Source organism: Cryptomeria japonica, chromosome 6 (genome assembly GCF_030272615.1).
Source record: "Cryptomeria japonica chromosome 6, Sugi_1.0, whole genome shotgun sequence".
Classification (NCBI taxonomy): domain Eukaryota; kingdom Viridiplantae; phylum Streptophyta; class Pinopsida; order Cupressales; family Cupressaceae; genus Cryptomeria; species Cryptomeria japonica.
In genome coordinates, this window is record NC_081410.1 from 680,756,207 (window position 1) to 680,776,519 (window position 20,313).

Genomic DNA, 20,313 nt, shown 5'->3' on the forward strand with positions numbered 1-20,313 from the left:
TATATGAAAGAGAAAGGTAAAAAAAACAAATAAAAAAGCTTCTATTTTTTTTGTTTTTTAAAATCCGAATTGCCTATATCGCGAGGCCGAGTCCGAGCCGCGAGTCAGCAAAACTCGCCGAGGTTGGCTCGACTCGCCAACTCAGTGAACTCGCCTGACTCGCAGCGAGTCTGGGAACTCTGCTCTGTACCTTCTACCATAGGCTCTTTTTGCTAGATTATCATGATCGAAATATTTTCTTGGAAAATTGTCTTGTAGGCCATAAGAGGCCAGCTCTGCAAGGGACTCCTCTGCTAGGGTAGGGGTCTTCAAGTGGACATCATGGTTGCCTATGATCATAGGAAATGTGAATCCAGCCTGCTTGCTTTCTCGGAGGAAGATGTCGGCCGGGCGTGACTGCCTTGCAACCTCCATAAGAATCACTTTGTCGGTTGGGTACCGTGGAAGTCGGAGAGGGGCACCATCGAAGCCAGCTATTCGGATGTAGGAAAACCTTGGGAACTGAATGAACCAAGCTCCATACCTCTGTACTAAAGTAGTAGCTTGCTCCGAGAGCCTTATGTGTAATCCTCCTTGCATTAGCCTGACCAGGCACATTGTGAAGGCGTCATTGACGCGTTCATATTGACCAACTGTATAAGCCGGGCTGCTCTTTTCCCTCTGAGCTATATCTTGGTAGTGCAGCTGCGAGTAACAATCATAGACTTTTACCTGACCGGGCCCATTCTCGATTTCACCTTTCATTATCAATCCTGGGAGTGGCTGGTTCTTGGCGAACATATAGACCAAATAAGAGGTCATGGTGAAGTACTTCTTCATCTCGAGCTCAATCAGCTGAGTGTGGATGTTATCGCTTATAATCTGGGCCCAGTCAAACTTAGACTTTTCGGCGAAGACCTACTCTGTAAAATAGAACATCCACTCTTCAAAGTAGCTAGACTTAGGAAGTCCCATGACTTGGTTGAGTAAGGTGACCATATCCCCATGTTCATTATGAAAATCACTCCTGGGGGTCTTTTTCACAATTCTGGCCCTTGAAGGCCTTTTCTCCTTGAACCATTCTTCGTTGATCAGTGCCTTGCATCGAGCCGGATTCATATCATATGCCCCTTGTGCTTCATCTATGGTTGTACCTGTGAGATTGTTTGGAAAGGGGATGTCAAATGCATCACCAATGGCCTCAGGAGAGAAGTCGGCGATAGTCATATTCTCGAGGAGCACTAGTTTGGAATTCGGTTCATAATGTCGGGCAGCCTCTACTACTAATTCATAGTTCTGTATTGCTGGAGGAAATCCCACCGCTTGGGCGATGCCACTTTCCACCATCTGCCTAGGCCTGCCATACGCGTTGGGTGAGAAGACCTGATTCCTGAAGTTTTGAATATCGATATGGCCAAGGTCGGTATCACCGATATTGTCCCAGACGCTCTGAACCTTCGACTCCCTCAATCCTCCTCTTTGATATTGGTACTTCATCCTTTCAACCTTACGTGAGATATCTGATTTGGATGCTCGCGATGTCTCGACTGCAGTGGGCGTTTTTTATGATTCCACCACCGATTTAGGCATTTATCCTGCACAGCCGGACATGGTTTACGAGGTGATACAAGAAAAGTAATGCGGGTTAGATTAGCAAAGTGCTCCAGCATGTCGGGATTAATTTAAAATTTAGATTGGACATGGGGCGACGTTTCTAGCTAAAAAGGGCTTGATCAATTTTAACCACAACATTCATGAAGATTTTTGATTGTGAATTTATACTTAACGCTTTCTGGATTTTGAATTAATTTCAACAGAGACAAAGCATGAAAAGTTCTCCTAAGTTTGAAAAGAGATGCAATTTCTGGTGAAGCCTTAGGGGAACTTTCTAAATTTAGAGTGCTTTGAACAACGTTTTATGAGCGAAAGAGATGCAGATTTCAAGAATTCAAGCATTTTGATCAAATTTCACGCATTTATCTATTTGATTTAAGCATTTTCAAATGATCATACGAGACAAAGCGTACTTACCTGATGAGAGCGGATGGCGAGAGATTACCCGACCCTGCCGCGTGAAATGAACGGACGATCCTGCAAAGTTTTGAATTCTAACGGTTATCTCTTTGGTTTAAATTTTTTTCGCGGTTGTTGGACGAGAGAGAATTTATCATTTTAAATAGTTTTTTAACCTAGGCAATTGGCAATTTAAATTTGGATGCTTTGGAAAAGTTTACACAACGCCTTACCTTGAATATGATTTACACAAAATGGCTTTGTCTTCGTTTCAAATCTGTCGTGATCTCCTTCGCACGAAGTGCAGCAGCATGGAGGGGGTTTATCAAATTTTGGAGAAATGGAGGATTTTAAAATTTCGAATGATTTCACCTTTCAACTTCGAACCTTGGAGAGTTTGGAGACCCCTTTGAAATTTAAATTTTGCCTTCCATTCAATCCCAAGGGCAAATTTCGGATCAATAACGCTTTCTTCCTTGCAAGTTTCGCAAATTTCGCATTTTACATTTCGCGATTTGTAGGCTTCTGGCGAATTTCGGAGGTCACCGCCTTGGAGAAAACTTCGGACTAACACCTCTTCTTTTGCGATTTGGAAAGTTTGCGATTTTCACCTGTTGGGGCTTTGGCGAACTGAAGGTTTTCGGAGCACTGGCATTGTTTGCAAATAAAACTTCGGACTTAAAAGATGATCCTGCAAATTTCAGAGCTTATGGATGCTCTCGCTACCTTGGAGATATTTTCAGATTTCAATGATTTCACAAAAACTTCGGACCCTTCACTCACTGTTGGCAACTTTGGACTAACCTCGGACCTCAACGTGCTTCCAAATTTCAGAGCTTTGAATGAATTTAAACTCCCTCTCGCGATTTTAAGACAAACTTAAGAGTTGAACACGCTTCTATTTATCGAAATTTCGGACCTAGGGGATGATTTAGCAAATCTCGGGGGTATTGGATGTTTCCGCCAATTTTGTCGCCTTCAACCTTTCGTGATTTTGGAGATTTCTGGAGTTTTCGAGCCTGACATATACTTCGCGATTTCAACGCTATGGAGCCTTGGGTGTTTGAAGCGCATTTTGCAAACCTAAACAAACTTCGGAGCTTGGAGCGTTTCATGGAGAACTTCGGACCTTTATACCTTCTTTGCAAATTTGATGGGTTTTAAAATATCGGGGCTGGGGTCCGAAAATGGGTGTTTAAAGCGAACTTCGGACCTAGAGGGGGTCTTTGCAAGATTTTGCACTTTATATCCTTTTCCGAAATTGCTCCAGGGTCCGAAAATGAGGCGCTTAAGTGATTTTGGAGCTTAAAGCACTTTCAGAATACTTTGCGATTTTACCGTTTTTATCCCAAGGTCCTAAAATGAGGACTTAAGCGATTTTCGGAGCTTGAAGCGCCTTTTGCGACTTTCGACACTTTGTCTCTTTTCCAAAATCGCCCCAGGGTCCAAAAAAGAGAACCTTAAGTGATTTCGAGGCTTAAAGCGTCTTTTGCAAGATTTCGCACTTTATCTCTTTTTTGTTTTTTTGAAATTTCGGAGCTGGGGTCTGAAAATGAGATTTTACTTGCTTTTCGGACTTAAACGCCTTTCTTTTATGAATTCAATATACTTTCACTTTCCTCTCCAGGGTCCGAAAATGGGTCTCATGGCGAGTTTCGAACTAAAACGTTGTTTTACCAATTTGGAGCTCCAACGCCACTCTTGCGATTTGCCATTTTTTTAAAATTTCGGAGCTATAGTCCGAATTTGAGGCTTCAGGGCGTTTTTCGGACCTGGGGGCCGTTTGGGAATACTTTGCATTTTCACACTCTCCAGTTTTCGCCCCAAGGTCCGAATTTGGACATTCTTTAGTGATTTTTGGACCTGGAGCTACCCTTCGCGACATTTAAAGGCCTTTCACATTATTTTTGAACCAAACAGGAAACATCAAATTTTGAAATTTTCGCCCCAGGGTCCGAAATTCGGCCCCCTAGGCGATTTTGGCAATTTTAACTTAGTGAAATTTTAACCCCTTTGGGCCTCTGGGTCCAAAATTTGGCCCCTAAGGCAATTTTGAAAACTTACATAAAACATCTGACCTCAGACCAGCCTTCGCCAGATTCCACAAATTTGGATTTTGGAGGCTTCGGAATCCTAAGGCATTCAGGCAAGCTTTGCGACTTCAGCATTTTGGTCAAGGAGTTTGATCCTTCATAAGTAGGTGAAAATCATCCTTCATTCAAATCCCTACAAACATTCGTGGGAATAAACCTCATGCAACCCGTTTCGTAGCTCTTGTGCGAAAAACAGCGACTTTGGTCTTCGTGCGACCTTTAGGCGCACTACTCTTGCTTGGCGGGCTTCCCCAATTTCTACTACCTTACGCCTACCCAAGGCGATTTTTAAAACTTCGAACAAACTCTCGGCACTCACGCTCGAGGGCTAGACTAGTCAGGAGGATTCATCGGCTCACTTCCCTGACATCATCACTCTATGGACCAGTCGCGGACTCGCTCGAAAAGACGCGAGACATTCCGCGTGAAACTCAACAGGGCAAAGACGAAAGGCTCAAAACAGGAAGGGGGACACTGTCGGTGACAAGGTGCGTGTGCAACGCACAACACGTGGTTTGTAATGTCCCCTTCTCAGACCTGATCTTTGACTTGGTCATTATTGGCTTCAAGGCATGATTGAAGAGTTAAGTTGATATATTTAATTAAAAGGTCACGTTTTACTATTATATTCGAACGTTGACCCCTTGGCCTAGTCTATTGACTTTATGTTGTTTTGAAAAGTGGGCTTTTTGAGGGTGGCACCTTCATTAAAGATTATTTTATTAATTTCCAAAGTCAAAGCAAGCTTAATGTGGGCGCATTTATCAAGGTATTGAATTTAATTAAAATATCAATATTAAGCTTGAAAGGAAAAGGATGCCATCTTGGAGAAAGGATTAGGGTTTGGATATTGAAGTGGATTTTAGGGTTTCGTGAAGCCAACAAGAAGTTATAAAAGGAAGACTTTGAGCATCATTTCACATCTTTGGTCTACAGTACTGTTATGTTGCCGGTTTGGCTCTGGGTTTGCTTCGAGGAATGAAGGCCTCCTAGCTCGGGCATCGCTTCTTGTTTGTAAGACAACAACTAGTGGTGATTTTAGTCTAGTTTGTGAGTTCATTGAAATTTGTGCATTGTAATCTGCATTTGTCTATTTAGGTTCAGTTTTTGCATATTAGAGGTTTCTGGTTTTTGGCATTTTAGCTTCAGCAGATTTGATGTTTTATTCATAAATCCAAAAAGACAAAAAAAATTCATTGTGGGTATTGTTTATTTCCTTCCATCTTGGCTAGGCGCCCCTGTGTGCAAATTTGTAGGTTTTTTGAAGAGGATCTGAATTTTAAAAAGCAAAATCGCCCCTGTGCTGGGCCGTACCATTTATGGTGTCTTGGAATTCGTGCATTTCATGTAATCTGCATTTTAAGTCTGTCTTATGCTCTTAGTTTTAGCGCCTCCCTTCTATTAGTGATTTGCAATTGATATCAAGCAGTTTGAATGAGAAAAGAGTGAGTTCCGAGCATTTCAAGGAATCCTATGTTGCTGGTTATTTGTTGAAAGGTGCAGGTCTGTTACATCAGTTTGGAGAAATCTGCACTTTCTTTATTGGATGGTGATGAGAGTTCTTTTAAAGCGATGTGGATGCTTCATTGAAGATTTGTCCAAGTCTGGAGAAAAGGTTGGATCTGTTTAATGCCATTTCCGTTAATCTTACTTCTCAGCAAAGAAACTCACTAATATTGTACATCTCTATTTATATGCTGATTTGTATTGTTTGCAAGATCTCATCTTTCATAGTGTAAGCTGGCAGTAATACTGACAGCAAATTATAATCTTGCTTTACCCGATTGTAATACTCATTCTTCTTTCAGTAATTATTGTATTAGTTACATCTCCGCCCTATGGTAGCTACTTTCCCAGTTCGGGTTAGAAAGCACATTCTGGGTGTTGAGTCCCTTTCAGCAATTCAGTTATTTCATTCAAGCATTGTTATTTGTAATTACTCCGCCATATGGTCGCCCCTCACTCCACACTGGATTGGGTAGCACATACTTGGTGTCGAGTTCCCTTTCAGCATTTAGGTAGAAGATCCTCTGACCATATGCTCGCCATCACCGGCGCCATTCTTGGTTAGAGTTCCTGCATAAGCATTTTGTTTTAGATCCTCTGACCAATGCTCACACCTTGCCCACATTGGGATCCTGGTGTACATTCTGGTTAGAGTTGCTTCAGCACGTTTTGGTTTAACCTCTAACCTTAACGGGTGCATTTATTTGAGTTTGTAAATTGAAAAACAAAAAAATTTGGCTCGGAATATTTCATGGTTAGTCCATTTACAAGTTGTTTTCCCAAAATATTCAAAATTAAACGGAAAATTTTCAAAATTAACAGCAGGAGGGAAAGAAACAACCTAGCAAGTTTTTGAGTCATGCAGAGTATTGTACGGTGGGTTGTGTGGGTGGAAGGTTTCAGCAGCTGTATCAGGAGGTCGCCATTGGTGGTGCAGCATCTTGGTAGCGCTCAGAGTGTGCAAATCAGCATCAGATTTTTCATCAGGTGGCCCAAGCTGACAATTGATCTCAAAACTGAACTCGAACTCAGGAAAGAGGGGTGCATCATCTGTTGGTGCATCTTCATATTTTGTGAACAATGCAGCCTTAGGCACCTCTACCAACACGTCTTCAAACAGCAAGGATCGTTCAATTAATTGGCCCTCAAAAACATCCTCGACAAACTCTTGGACTGCATCGTCCATTGGTGAGGTTGCTGCAAACTACTCTCAACCTGTGGCTGATCCACAAAGCTCACTTGATCGTCCTTCTAAACACTGTCCTCATCAGTTGCAGGGATAATAAATTCATCCGCTACCTTGGTCTGATTGACTGGTTCATCTTGCTCAGCAATTGATAGCTGCATACTTTCATCATCGGGGAGTGTGGCACTGCATTGATTTTGCATTCGTCTATACTTGTCTGCAGCAAGGTAGGCACTCCACACTTTGCTGGTGATGCTCTCCCCTGGTTCTTTCGACAGTCCAAATTGGGCTTTGAATTGACTATCTGCTTCTATGCATAGCGAGCAGGTGAATTTTGAAAGTGGGGTGCGGTGAATTCTGCACCACCAAGGTGACAGCACGTTCTCCAAGCATAACTCCTCATCAAGACCAAACCAATTCTCAATCAAATTCTTGAATCTTGTAAATTCCTCGATGTTGGACGGAGGACTGGGGATATCTGACTGTATGATCGCCTCTGGTTTGGGGACATCCCAAAAGAATATTTGCCCCTGTAATGCGAGCTCAACCCTTGACAAAAATGTCAAGCAATTCAGTTCATCATGCGTTATGGTGTCATGAATTCTGCAGTGAGCTACAGATGCAAATTTGAACAACCACTTGGGATATAGCTGCAGACTCAACCTCTGATAGATTTGAAAAATTTCAAACTATGAACAGCCTTCATGAAGCGACTGACTCAACATATTGGCTCAGAAATAATTCTTTTTGTATTTTCAGTTTTCTGATTTTTTGGCATTTCTGGTTTAATAGGGATCTTGCATTTCCCAAGTATAGCATTTAAAAGGTCTCAATAAACTCAACTTGCTGCCTGGATCCTGACAAAGGCCCTTCTAGTGCCAATTCTGTTGCACGCGGAGGAGGTTAAAAAAGCTATAAGGTTACTCCTCACAAATATGGATTGATATGATCTTGAATTAGCTATCTACACATTTCATCATACCGGCCCTCCTAGCACCAATTCTATTGACGTGTCTAAAATCGCTGAACTTGCGACTTCATCCGGCCAACGCAGAATAGAATGTACTCGCTGAGTATCCTATCCTCTCTTGAGATAAGGAAATCCCTAATGCTGGTTTTGTTTGATCAAAGGGGACGACCTCAAGGTTTCAATTGTCAGGTCTTGACTGCGAGATTACTAAGTGGTCGATGTGATTTGCTAGGAGCACAAGGGGACTTACAATTTGCAACAAGCTGGTCTGCTGTGATTCTCAGACTACGAAATAAATCAAAAGGGAAGGGATAGGAGATCTAAAACTAACAACACAGGTATGCGGGTAGACATGTTCAACATAACTGATTCCTACTTGGCTAGAATAGCTCACAACCTTGCAGGAACGGTGCAATCTTCTAGGGGACTTGGAAGATTTTCAGACTGCAAACGCACGGCTAAGCTCCCAATTCTGGCGCAGCTCAGACGGACACCTACAATTGAACTAAGCACAATCGAAGGCTCAGGTTAACCATACAAAAGGATACACAATCAGTATATCCTCAATGGTATGAGCCTGAATCTATCAAATACCTGCACACCCAAAACAGAAAGATCTATCTAAAATACCGGAAGAAACCATGCAAACAAGATGAAAACAAGACAATAAACACCAAATCAATGTTTATATATTGATTTCAGCTGCCTATTACAACAATTTCTGCAGCATCTCTATGCTACTGCTAAGATCTAACCTATTCTACCTTCTAAAATCTAACTACAAAATTCTAACCAACTATCTGACTATCTAACAAAAACCTCTAACCATCTAACCCTTTACAAAACAAAGGCCTCTGCCTTTTATAGAATTTACAATATTGAATCAAAGGCTAGGATGGACTGCATCCAAGGGTCCTGATCTGCCTTCCAGAAACTAGCAGCCTTAACCCATGCCCATTAAATTCTCACTCATCCAATCAACCACAATTTCAACTACCTACCACTATTTGGCTTCAATTTGAGTCTATCTGGTAGTTGAACAGAACTGTCCACAACTGACTCGTTTCCCCTTTCTTTCAAAATATCTGAGTGGGGCCTACAAGCAGTTTTACAATAAAACAATTTCAGCTTTTTAGAAATTGAATTCCTGGAATTAAATCCAACTTTGTGCTTTTTCTCGAGAAGGCATAAACTTGCAGCATTCAAAGTGTTCTTTGGTCTTTGGTCCCGATGGTGGACTTTATCTTTGTTCAGCGGCACAGTTCCCAATGTTTGGTTGCTCTCGTGCTCCTGCAATGCGTTCCCACATCTTTTTTCTTTTCCAGTCTTCAGTGCTTGGCCTTGATTGCGATCCTTCTTCGATTTGCGTTTCAGGTCTTTCTCCTGGTTCTCTGCGATGGTGTCCTGTGCCCTGCAAACCATTAATCCCATTTTAATAAATTAATTTGAAAAATTAAAATTAATTTAACAAACGTTAAATTTAACGCCCGGAGGGAGGGTGATCTGAAAATTTCCCAAGTTTAACACTTACTCCTTCCGCGAATTTAGTTGTCCCTGGCAATTTTGGGCAAGAGGGGCGTTTGAAAAGTTTAATCTCGCGATTTCCTGCTTGAAATTTTAAACTTCGCGATTTAGAGCCCTTTATGTGAACTTTGGGATTTTGGGCACTTTTGCAAATTTTAAAAACTTTGACATTTTTACCCCTTTATGGCCAATTTCGGGATTTTAGGCACTTTTGCATACTTTGAAAACTTTGGGCATTTTGCCAATTTCGGACCTTTTTGGCCTTTTGCCAATTTTGCTTTTTCACATTCTCACTTAAAGGTCCGAATTTCAGCCTTTTGGGGCATTTTGCCAACTTTTACCTTTTAGGAGTTTTCACTTAAAGGTCACTTTGAAAATTTCAGACCTTTTTGGCCTTTTGCCAACTTTTCACTTTTCTAACATTTTGGCTAAAAGGTCCGAATTTCGGCCCTTTGAGGCATTTTGCCAACTTTTCACTTTTCTAACATTTTGGCTAAAAGATCCAAATTTCGGCCCTTTGAGGCATTTTGCCAACTTTTCACTTTTCTAACATTTTGGCTAAAAGGTCCAAATTTCGGCCCTTTGAGACATTTTGCCAACTTTTCACTTTTTTAACATTTTGGCTAAAAGGTCCGAATTTCGGCCCTTTGAGGCATTTTGCCAACTTTTCACTAAAAAGTGCGAATTTTGGCACTTGGGCGAGTTTGTCAACCTTTGCACTTTGCATTCTTTATCTCCTTTGTATCCCTTGGCAAAAATCAGCATTTCAACATCATTGCAGGCCTTAACTCTTTCTTCACATTTAGGCGATTTTGCAAGAATTGGGGAGTTTTAAATTGCAATATGGCCCAAGAGGCCGAGTTTGGTTTTAGCGGCACTTGACCCTTCATATCCCCTTCCTCTTCCGCAAGGAAACTGGGGGGTCCTTGTCCAAGACGGGGATGGGTGTGCGATTCGCACAACACCTACCAAGCAAAAAAAAAGTGGGGGTCCCCATTTGCAATGGGGCGATGTGTGAATACATCACAACAAGACTCATATCAATATATATTTTTTGAAGAATAAGAAATGGATACTTGGAAACACCAAAAATTATGTGTTTTACTAGGTCCTAGATCTGGTCCAAATCAAACTTAGTTTGGATTCCAAGTCAATCAAGGTAGGGATTTTGATAGGGAGCATTTTTTATAAAGTCAGTTTGTTCAAACAAATCAATGCATATCCATTAATAATCCACATGTTTTGTATTATTCCATGTGAATCCATCAAGGATTTGTGAGTTTTTAAAATTTTGACTAGATCCCAATGTCGCTCTTTGCACATTGAATACTGGTTATTCTCGAATACAATTGTTTGAACCATTGTTTTAGGACTTGACAAGTACACGCCAAGACTCACGGGTCCTAACACTTGGTGAGTGGACTCACCTAGGACTCACGAGTCGAGTCCCACCAAGTCTCGGTGAGTACTTGCCCAAGTCTCAACTTGGGACTCCTTGAGTTCCAAGATCGGACTCCCAAGTCTTAGGCAAGGACTATCGGGTCCACCTGGGTGTGTTAAAATCAGAGAAACAGGACTCACCCGGACTCGCCTGAACTTGGCAAGTCCGAGTCCGGGTCATGCTCGGCGAGTCCCTAGGACTCGGACTCAGACTCGCCGAGTTGGCAAGTCCGGAGCCCCAAACTCGGCTACTACCTGGAAGTAAAATGACAAAAAAAAACATTTTAAAATTTTTTTTTAAAAAGAATTGGTCTCGTCTTTGTTCACTACAACCTCCGCCTAAGAATGAGAAAAATTAGGGTTACAACATGTCAGCCAATAGAAAAATAACACCCGACGCCTTTATTAAATAATAAGTTTTTTTGACCCCACCTTGGGGGCACTGCCCCCACACCCCCGTCGAAAAATGTGGGGGGAAACTGCGTCGATAGAAGTAGGGAAAATTTAACCTCCGAGTCTAACATTGATTGGATCGACCAGGTAGATATAGAGGCTGAGACTGTAGCCATGGCAGAGGAGGAGCGAAGAGCACAAGCACAGACAGGAGATTCAGAGGCAGATAGTGACACGGATGTTCCTGATGTTGGTGAGCATGGCATGGTGTCACGGGGAGCGGCTATTAGTTGTATTTACCTTTGGTATTTGTATGAAACATTTGATGATGATCATATGATGACATGGATTTTTTATTCCATGAGTTTTGTAATATTGTATACATTTGACAATATTTATATATCTATGTTTGTTATTTCCTTTGTATGCTTATGTGATTGATGTATACTTGTGTATGTAATCAAATGAGCCCAATTTGATGATGTTATTGTGTCTTTAAGGTGTATCCAATAAGCGGTGCCTGAAACAAGTTTTAAATCTTTTAAAATCTCTAAATTTCTTGAGTTTTTCACTTTCCCGAGTCCAGCAAAGTCTGAAGCCGAGTCTGACTCCGAGTCCCGAGTCCGAGTCCGAGCCGAGTCTGAGTCCCGTTTCTTTGGTTAAAATAGCAAAAAGTTTTTTCCTTCATATTTTGGTTCATACTCATTCATTCTTCATATTTTGGCTCAAACTCATCCATTTCTTCATATTTTGGCTCAAACTTGTCCATTCTTAATCATCTAAAAATAGAATTATGAGGGCATAGCCCCCTAACTGCCACTAGGAAACCCCACACCCCTTCTATTGTTGGGTTTTTCTCACATCTAACACCCTGTGCAACGTATCATTCATGACCCTCAAACCCATTAGGGTCTCCACTCCCAAACCCCCACTAGTTCTTGAGTATGAATTATGATATTTCATATATTGAGTGTTTGAAGATCATATGACGTGTAATGTTTGAATTATGACAAATTGATAGTCAAGTTAGGCTTTTATGTTCTCTAAATGCATTAATTTCTTCTTTTTTTGTAAAAGTAAGGTTTTTTTTTGTTGAGTTTTTGCCAAGTCTCGAGTCCGAGTCCTATTTTGGGCTATCGAGTCCGCGTCAAGTCCACTTCCTAAAGCTTTGGTTCAAGCCATCCCTTGACATGAAGATAGGGATAGGACACTAAACATAGATATACAAAAATGCAAAAGTAGAATATAATATGGTGGTGCATAAATGTCATATTGAAGGGGTTCATCATCTTGTTGTAGAATTGTACAAGTTTTATAGAATATACTCTTCTTGCCTAACCCATATATCTAGCAGTGGCACAAATGTCAAGCTTTCTTTTACATTGAGGTGTCATGGATGGAGGACTTCCTAAAAAATTTCAATGGGTGTTGCTGAGATTTTTTAGGATTATTTTAAAGGGGACGATCTTATGAATTTTGTAGCACAGTTTAAGCTACGAAATTTATGGAAGGATGGTCTCATGAATTTTGTTATTTAGCATATTCAATTCAACAAAGTAATAAATATAAAATAATAAAAAAATTAATTGACAAAAATTGAAAAACTTGAGATAATTGACAAGTGGCAGAAAATAAGCCTAAATTGATGGGGCAATTTCTAGCTCTGCACCTTTTCCACCCAGTCAAATCTACAGTCTTAAAAAACAGGGGCTGCTATTTTTTAAGAAAAGATTTCAACTAATCCTATAGCAATTTAGTTTTTGCTTCATGAAACTTCTTGCTTCTAAAAAATAGATCCTGAAGCCCCCTCATGGAACCCCAACCTTAATCGTCTTTTTGAGTTGCTCACCATGACATAGAAAATTGTTTTTCACCATGACAAAGAAAATGGGTGGAGAGTTTATTTATTGTACACATTCCATTTGCTTTAACTTTTTCTATTTCTTATTTATGATATAAGAGGTTGACAAATTGATATTTAGGTAATAATTTTTATTTACTTATTTATTTTTCATATGTTATATGGCATTCAATATTTTAATTCTAGTTCTTAGATTGCACTATATATATGGAAAAACCTAAAAAAATCCAATTGCAAAAAAAATTGACTCAATCTACAAACTAAACCTTGATCATAAACTAATAATATAAATGATAAATAATTTTTTTATTTATATATATTATATGACATTCTGAACTTCATTTTTCTTCTTAGATTATATCATATATAGATCAACCTAATATTCCTTTTTTTTAAAACTAAACCAAAACCTAAATAAAACTAATAACTTAGATAGATATAATTTTCTAAAATAAAAAGATGAAATATATTTAAAAAAATTTAAAATGGCAAATTCATTGAAACTATCTTATTGAATCGAACGCAACATTTTAAATATCAAAATATAGTGCAGTTCAAAAGTACAAAACTTATAGCATGAAATAAGCGGATGGGGACATATAAAATTAAATAGCTTGCTCAAATTTCCAAATGTGTAAGATGGAGACGCACTCCATAAATGTTAGAGCATACATACACTATTCCATATAGTATGTTTGACAGGGAATTTTGAAACAAAAGTATAACCTAAAGTTAAACATCTCAGTTTAATGTTTCCTAAAGTTAAACATCTCAGTTTAATGTTTAATATCAAAAGTATAAATTCCTAAGCCCAAATATATATGAAATAAATTATTGACTCAGGGATCTTGGTATAATTTTTTAAGCGAGGATTTTGTGAGAGGTTGGGACCATTTGTCAACATTTTACACAGAAAGTGGGCAGATTTGCAGAAATCAATTAGATCTGATGTGCTGTCCTATAGACTTTATTAAGTTTCGTAGATATTAAAATAATTTTTTTTTCTTTCTTATATATTCAGTGTGAAAGATACAGATTAAACGTGCTCTATTAAGTTCGTGATACAGAAAAATTAGAACTTGAACGCTAGATCACATGGGAGATAGCTTAATCCTGCATGCCAAACCTATTCACAGAGCTTAACGGGAAGATACAAAGAATTCACGTAAGGCTTCGGAAAATACAAACACGGGAGGCGTCCAGAAAATCCAGAAAAAAATGCTAAAACAAAAGTTTTTTTTAAAACAGGGATGCTTGAAGATGCGACTAGAGACACGTCTCCCTAATATTTTGCATATACCTAATGAATATATCTAAAATTTCTAATGCAATGAAACATGGAAATAACAAGTAATTTTAAGGATATCAGCTCATACAAAAATGGACGAAATCGATGACGCCCTGTCCCCGTAAAACGTAAAGGGCCTTCCGGTTCAGCTGCAGATATGTCCATTCGATTGAAGCACCTTGCAAGGTAGGTGCCCTGTTGAGCTGCAACCTGCAAACACAAAAGAAAGGAATAGTAAATTGAATATTAAGAAAGATAAAGAGAAAATGAATTTTCAAATTAAAGGAATAAAATTAAGAGAACACTTGCATTGGAAAAGAAGACTAAAAGCACCAACAATATACATTAAATTATCAAATTTTAACAAATTGTAACGTTTGCAAGACAATTAACATTAGCATGTGATCAGGATAGAAGTAATGATAGTGACGGTCATAAATGGTTAAACTATATAAACCGATAAAAATAAAATATTAATGAGTATAGAAGGATATAGAAACTTGACAGACATGTATGGGAGCCCGTTGAGTATCACCTATCAAGGTGTTAGTGAAACTGAACTGTTATCTTCAGTTTATGTCCTAATATGTGTCAAACCTATTGTGTGTTGGAGAAATTTGAGGAGTCCTAATTTTTCAAGTATTAAATTTAAACCAAATTGAAGACAGGTTAGAGCGAGAATGAAATTATACTAATCTCTGCCGATCCCAAAACACGTCAATGAGACTTAAGCACTATAACCCAATATAAATAGCAAGAAAAAGAAAAAAAGAAAAAAAGAAAAAAAATAGTGTAGGCTCCAAAGAGAGGGTACAAGATTAAACTAAAACTAAAAGCAAAATAAGAGCCTAGCTACCATATAAGTGTATTGTCCACTTCCTAACTAGTTAAGTATGCTGGACAGGTGCTAATGTGTTAGGGTTAGAGAACTTTAGAGATAGTTGATCCAGCTGGATGGCAATATGAAAGGTTTAGTTGAGCTTCGGCATTTATTATGAGCATAATTGCCTTTTCTGGAGTGACTTTGGGTGATTTCTTTCATACTAGTTTCAGCATTTTTATACTTAGATGTATCAGTGGAAGCAGTGGATATCACTGTCTTGATATTTGGTATAATCCGGTGATTTAAATTTAAATAACAATAAATTAATATTTTATAAAGTTAAATTAAATATTTAACTTGCTTTGTTCCTTGTCTTGCCCTCTTCTTCCTAATGATGGATCATTTAGTTTGATCCGAAATATCGAGGAAATAAATTCACGCAATTATTTCCAGAAACAATGCATAATAAATATTTAATTGTATTGTTATTTAATATATTTTAAATAAAAGACTATTTGGGCACCAAGATTAAAGTACAAATATTTAATAAGGGGGGCTCTTTGAAGACATGGGTGCACTTTAAGAAGATATGGATTTTATTTTAATGTTTTAAAAGGCAAAATTAGAAGACACTGAACCCTTCTTGGAGGGTATAAAGAGAGACTGGGAACTCACTTGTGTTATGCAAAGTTTGATATTTAATATTGCTTCTTGTTCTTGGAGGAGATTGCTCTTCTCAGGGTTTGTGAGGACGAAATCCCTTGCAATTGACATTCTCCATGTTGTTGAAAGACACAATCTGGAGGATTCTTGGTATATTCACTCAGGAAACACAGATGAACTGATTGGGGATTCAAATATTGAGTTATTGCTGGAGTTTTTCATTGCATATTTGATTCAAAGAGCTGATTGAGGAAGTTATTGAGAAGTCTAATTGTTGTTCATGTTATTTTTGGCTGGGCCATACTCTCTCATATGCTAGCTGTATCTTTTGCGAAGGGCCGTACGCTTTATTGGCTGGGTGGTTAGGGTTTGAGGAATTTCAAGTTGCTGTTTAGAGGCATTTTGGACCTGCAATACCTTGCTTAACATCTGCTTGGGCTTTGGTGGAGACTTTGGAGAGTGGCGTCCACTTTTGGCACATCCAATTTGCATTAAATGCTGCATTTTGTGGGTATGTCAAAAATAAGTATGTAATATCATTTAATGATCTCAGTTGCTCATAGTTTTGATAAATATTGTATATTCAACTCAGAATATAAATCTGGAATTTTTGGCCTTATATATTTTTGAATATGTTATATTTTTGAGTTGCTTGATTGCTGCAATTCTCTTTATTATCTGCACTTCATTTGTCATTTCAAAACTACTGCAAAACACATTTCAAAACAAAACAAAAAAAAGACAAAACAGGGCAGCATATTACAATAAGGTAAACCATAACATGTCAAAACAATAATGCCGCGCATTACAAATCATAATAGCATTCCATTTATGCAGCATTGACACATGGCAAAAGTACAATAGATCAATGGGACTGGAATGTGCAGCAGATACAGTAGCAAAGGACTAACACTAAAAAAGAGGACCTAGAGATAAATCATACACAAAAATGTTACAAGAATTGAGAAATCCAAACAAAACAAAACAAAAAAAAGTTAAAAAAAACAATTAAACAGAATTAAGTTGATTCCCATTCCGAAGGCAGTTCAAGCTCAAAAGATGCATCAATCAAAACTAATTACCTTGCGAGAATCATTTGTTTAAGGGTGTTGATTAAGAGGGTTTACTACAGTCCGAAGTAGGATATAACCAAAACCTACAAAAGTTGATCCTATTATGATACGCTATTTCATTGCAGCTGTAGCTTTAGTGTGGCTCCGCACTAAGCTATGGTTGGCTTAATTTCCCTCCCTTAAGGTCAATAAATTTCAGGATTAGATCATGGTATAAAACTTAAAAGAGAGCATTGGCATTTAATAGTTTTATTGCTTTTAAAAATTTGCCTTTTATGGCCACCTGCCATGTGTATTCCCCCAGGTTCAACCAGGGCACTGCCTGAGCGACACCCTGGCCATTCCCAAGGCAGACCACATGGGGACCTAGGCCTGGACCCTGACCCAGACTTGTTCAAGGTGGGTACAGGCCTTCAACAGAAAACCCACAACTTAGGTTAAGGGCAGTGAAAACAGGCAAGGATAGGGCAGAGATGGAAGCTGTGGGTAGGTTAGTGTTTTCTGAAGCGTAGCCTCAAGGTATATGCATAAGTAGGGAATTAACGAGGTGGGAAATGGAGGGAGTGACATTGGCACTACCACACCTACAATTCGCAGAAGGGTTTCCTTAAGAAACCTGAAGATTCAAAGGAAGTCCTAACCATCCTCAATGAGTATTGTCTGCTGAGAGATTCACCATGCCCTTTGTTTGAGAAGCTCAGTATTTCATGATTGAAGCAGAAGGGGTTTGATTTCTACATTCTGGTCAGGATTTCATCATATATTATTAGTAATGACTCCTGTCACAATCTTGCATGTTTTCAATGCTATAAATAAAATATCGCATTAGGACATTGAATTAAGCATGTGAGTTGTAATTACAATTAATTGGTAAACAGTTGCCCATGACTGTGGTGATCATGGGAGCCTCTGAAGAGTATAAAGATTTATCCCATTTGAAATGTGGGGTTGTCATGATAGTGCAGAATTTTTACCTCAACTTCAAAGATTGCACAATAATTGATGTGCTTACTTTGTTTAATCTTTTAATTGATATTATTTCATTACATTCATTCTCATAACCATTTGTTTAACGTCCCTAATTTCGCTCTATGCTTCATTCTTAGAATGTACCACTAAACTTGGGCTTTGGGAAAAACCCATTGGAGCACAAAGACCCAAAGACAAAGCAATAATCAATTCCAAAATGATTTGTTACATGTCTCTGTTTACTATGATAAATTGGAAGAGTAAAAGAGGAATTACCTGTGCAGTTGCTGGTAGAGCCTTCATTTGAGAATCCACACGGCTGATTGCAGTCTTGAACTGCTCAATATTGAGTTGTATTGTCTGACCATGTGCATTTTCTGCTGTCCCCTCCAGCAGTTTGGCTGCATTTTTCATATGCTCTCTTTCCAAATAAAGATCTATTTGAGGGTATCTCATCCGGATATCTTCTATAACATCCTTAAATTCTTTCACGGTTAAGGTGCCAGAATTATCCTTATCTGCAATTTTGAATATGTATGATATGTCTTCCTGCAATTTATTAAACATTCAAAAATTTAACACACAACAAGACATATATCCACTCTAAACAGACTTAACAAGTTTCATAACATCAACGTTTAAGCATTATAGAACTGCAATTTGCATTTAACATAATTACCAAGGCCAAAAACTATTGTGTCAAAATTAAAACTTTCTTACTACTTTCATTAATGTTTTGCTATAGTTCAGTAGATATGGTCTTTTGTAACATCTCTTCTGGATAAGACTGCAATGATGTTTTTAATTATCATCCACACATTTTATTACAAAGATGTGTTAACAAAAATGCATGAACATAGAAATTTGAAATCTTCAGTTATTTAGTTGGCATAGAACAAAGGGAATAGCACAATGCTTTAAAGTTAAATGTGTAAAAAAGTGAGACTAAAAGCAATTCATAAAACTAATGTTTAGGTATGATTTTGGCATGCCATTTGAATGCAAGTGTAATATTCCCCTTTAAAAAAAAAATTATTTCAATGCGAGATTACCAAGCAAACATAATAACCTATTGAGGTTAGAGAAATAATCCAAAACCACTAAAAGGGAACCCTTCCACCTTTTGTTCACCGAGAGCTCAATCTGGGAGGGTGAGAGCATACGGTGTTCCAGAGATCGTTAGCACTATAAACTGAACTGAAATTACAATGCACAGGCGGCAAGCCAGCCCCTTCTGCTTATCCAGTAGGATAGAAACTCAACTACTTGGCGGCAAACCAGCCAAGGAAAACAACAAGAAATTTAAACACAATCACTCTACCGCATATTTCAGTGGGAGGATAATACATAGAAACTATCACTCTACCGCATATTTCAGCAGGAGGACAATATCACTCAACCACTTACTCAGTGGGAGGACAAAGGTTACAAACTGAAATTTCAATCACTAAGGCGGCCAAGCCAGCCTCTTCCACTTATGCAGTGGGGATTACAATGAGCACTTCAAGTTCAAATATAGGGGTTAGTACTACTAACCAATGATACAAGATGATTACAATAAAGTACTGCAAGCTTACGATAATCAACTAAAGCTGATTTCAAGCCACTAACACAAAATAACAAGTCTGATATAAAATAACAGCAATTCTAGAACTGGACCAGCAACACTGTAAATGCTCACAACTCACTCCAATCCACTCTAAATCACACCAGAACTGAAGCAAATGAAACTAACAACTAAGGCAATTAATCTCAAACCTTAAATCAGCACAATTGAAGCTTCAACAATGATGCACGCAACCTGAGGCACCTCCCAAATGGTACAGCCTACTGTAGAATTCGACTTGCAACCAAAAATCAAGAACACCACGTCCCAATCTACAAATTGGTGAAGAATATCGCCTAGGGAGTATGGTGAACCATGAGATAGAGCTAGGACCCAGAATGCAATGATCGACAAGCAGGGAGATATGAATAAAATGATGCTTCAACCACCACGTCCAGCAACACCAAAAAACACAACAGCAAACAAACTCCTCAAATCCATACAAAACGCAATCCACAGGAACACCAAGCAATCCACAATATCGAACCACAGCTAGGAGTGATGTCTCACACTCAAAACTGCAAAGGATAATCTAGGAGTTTTTCACCCTCAAAGAAGTTTGGAGTCATTCTGACAGCATAACATTATAATTTCTCTGGATGATCAAATGAGGAGCCAAGCACCTGTATATATAGATTTCCAAGTCTAGAATTCAAATTCAATTGCCTCCAAATTCACCTCTCCAATTTGCATTTCATTTCCAAAGTGGACCCAAATATGGCGTCCCCCCTTAAGTCAAAATCACGCCTAGCAAAGGGGACCACGATTTTTGGCATAAAATATACTTTGTCAAAGAAAATAAAGTCTCCTTATTCATTTTGGTGTCCCCCTTCATGACACAAATAATTCACCTAGCAAACTTAGGAAAAATCATATTATGCACAATTCCCAATATCATTAATTAGTAATAAAATAATTAAATATTA

General features: G+C 38.6%; 1 protein-coding gene across 1 annotated transcript in view; it reads right to left on the reverse strand.

Moving 5' to 3' along the window:
- LOC131031435 (external alternative NAD(P)H-ubiquinone oxidoreductase B1, mitochondrial) overlaps window positions 1-20,313 on the reverse strand; it is a 215,996-nt gene that overhangs the window by 16,617 nt on the left and 179,066 nt on the right. The window contains exons 7-8 of the mRNA XM_059207574.1: window positions 18,058-18,330; window positions 14,342-14,463 (exon numbers count right to left, since the gene is read on the reverse strand). Of these exons, the coding sequence (XP_059063557.1) occupies window positions 14,342-14,463; window positions 18,058-18,330 (395 nt within the window). The remainder of the gene's footprint in view (window positions 1-14,341; window positions 14,464-18,057; window positions 18,331-20,313) is intronic.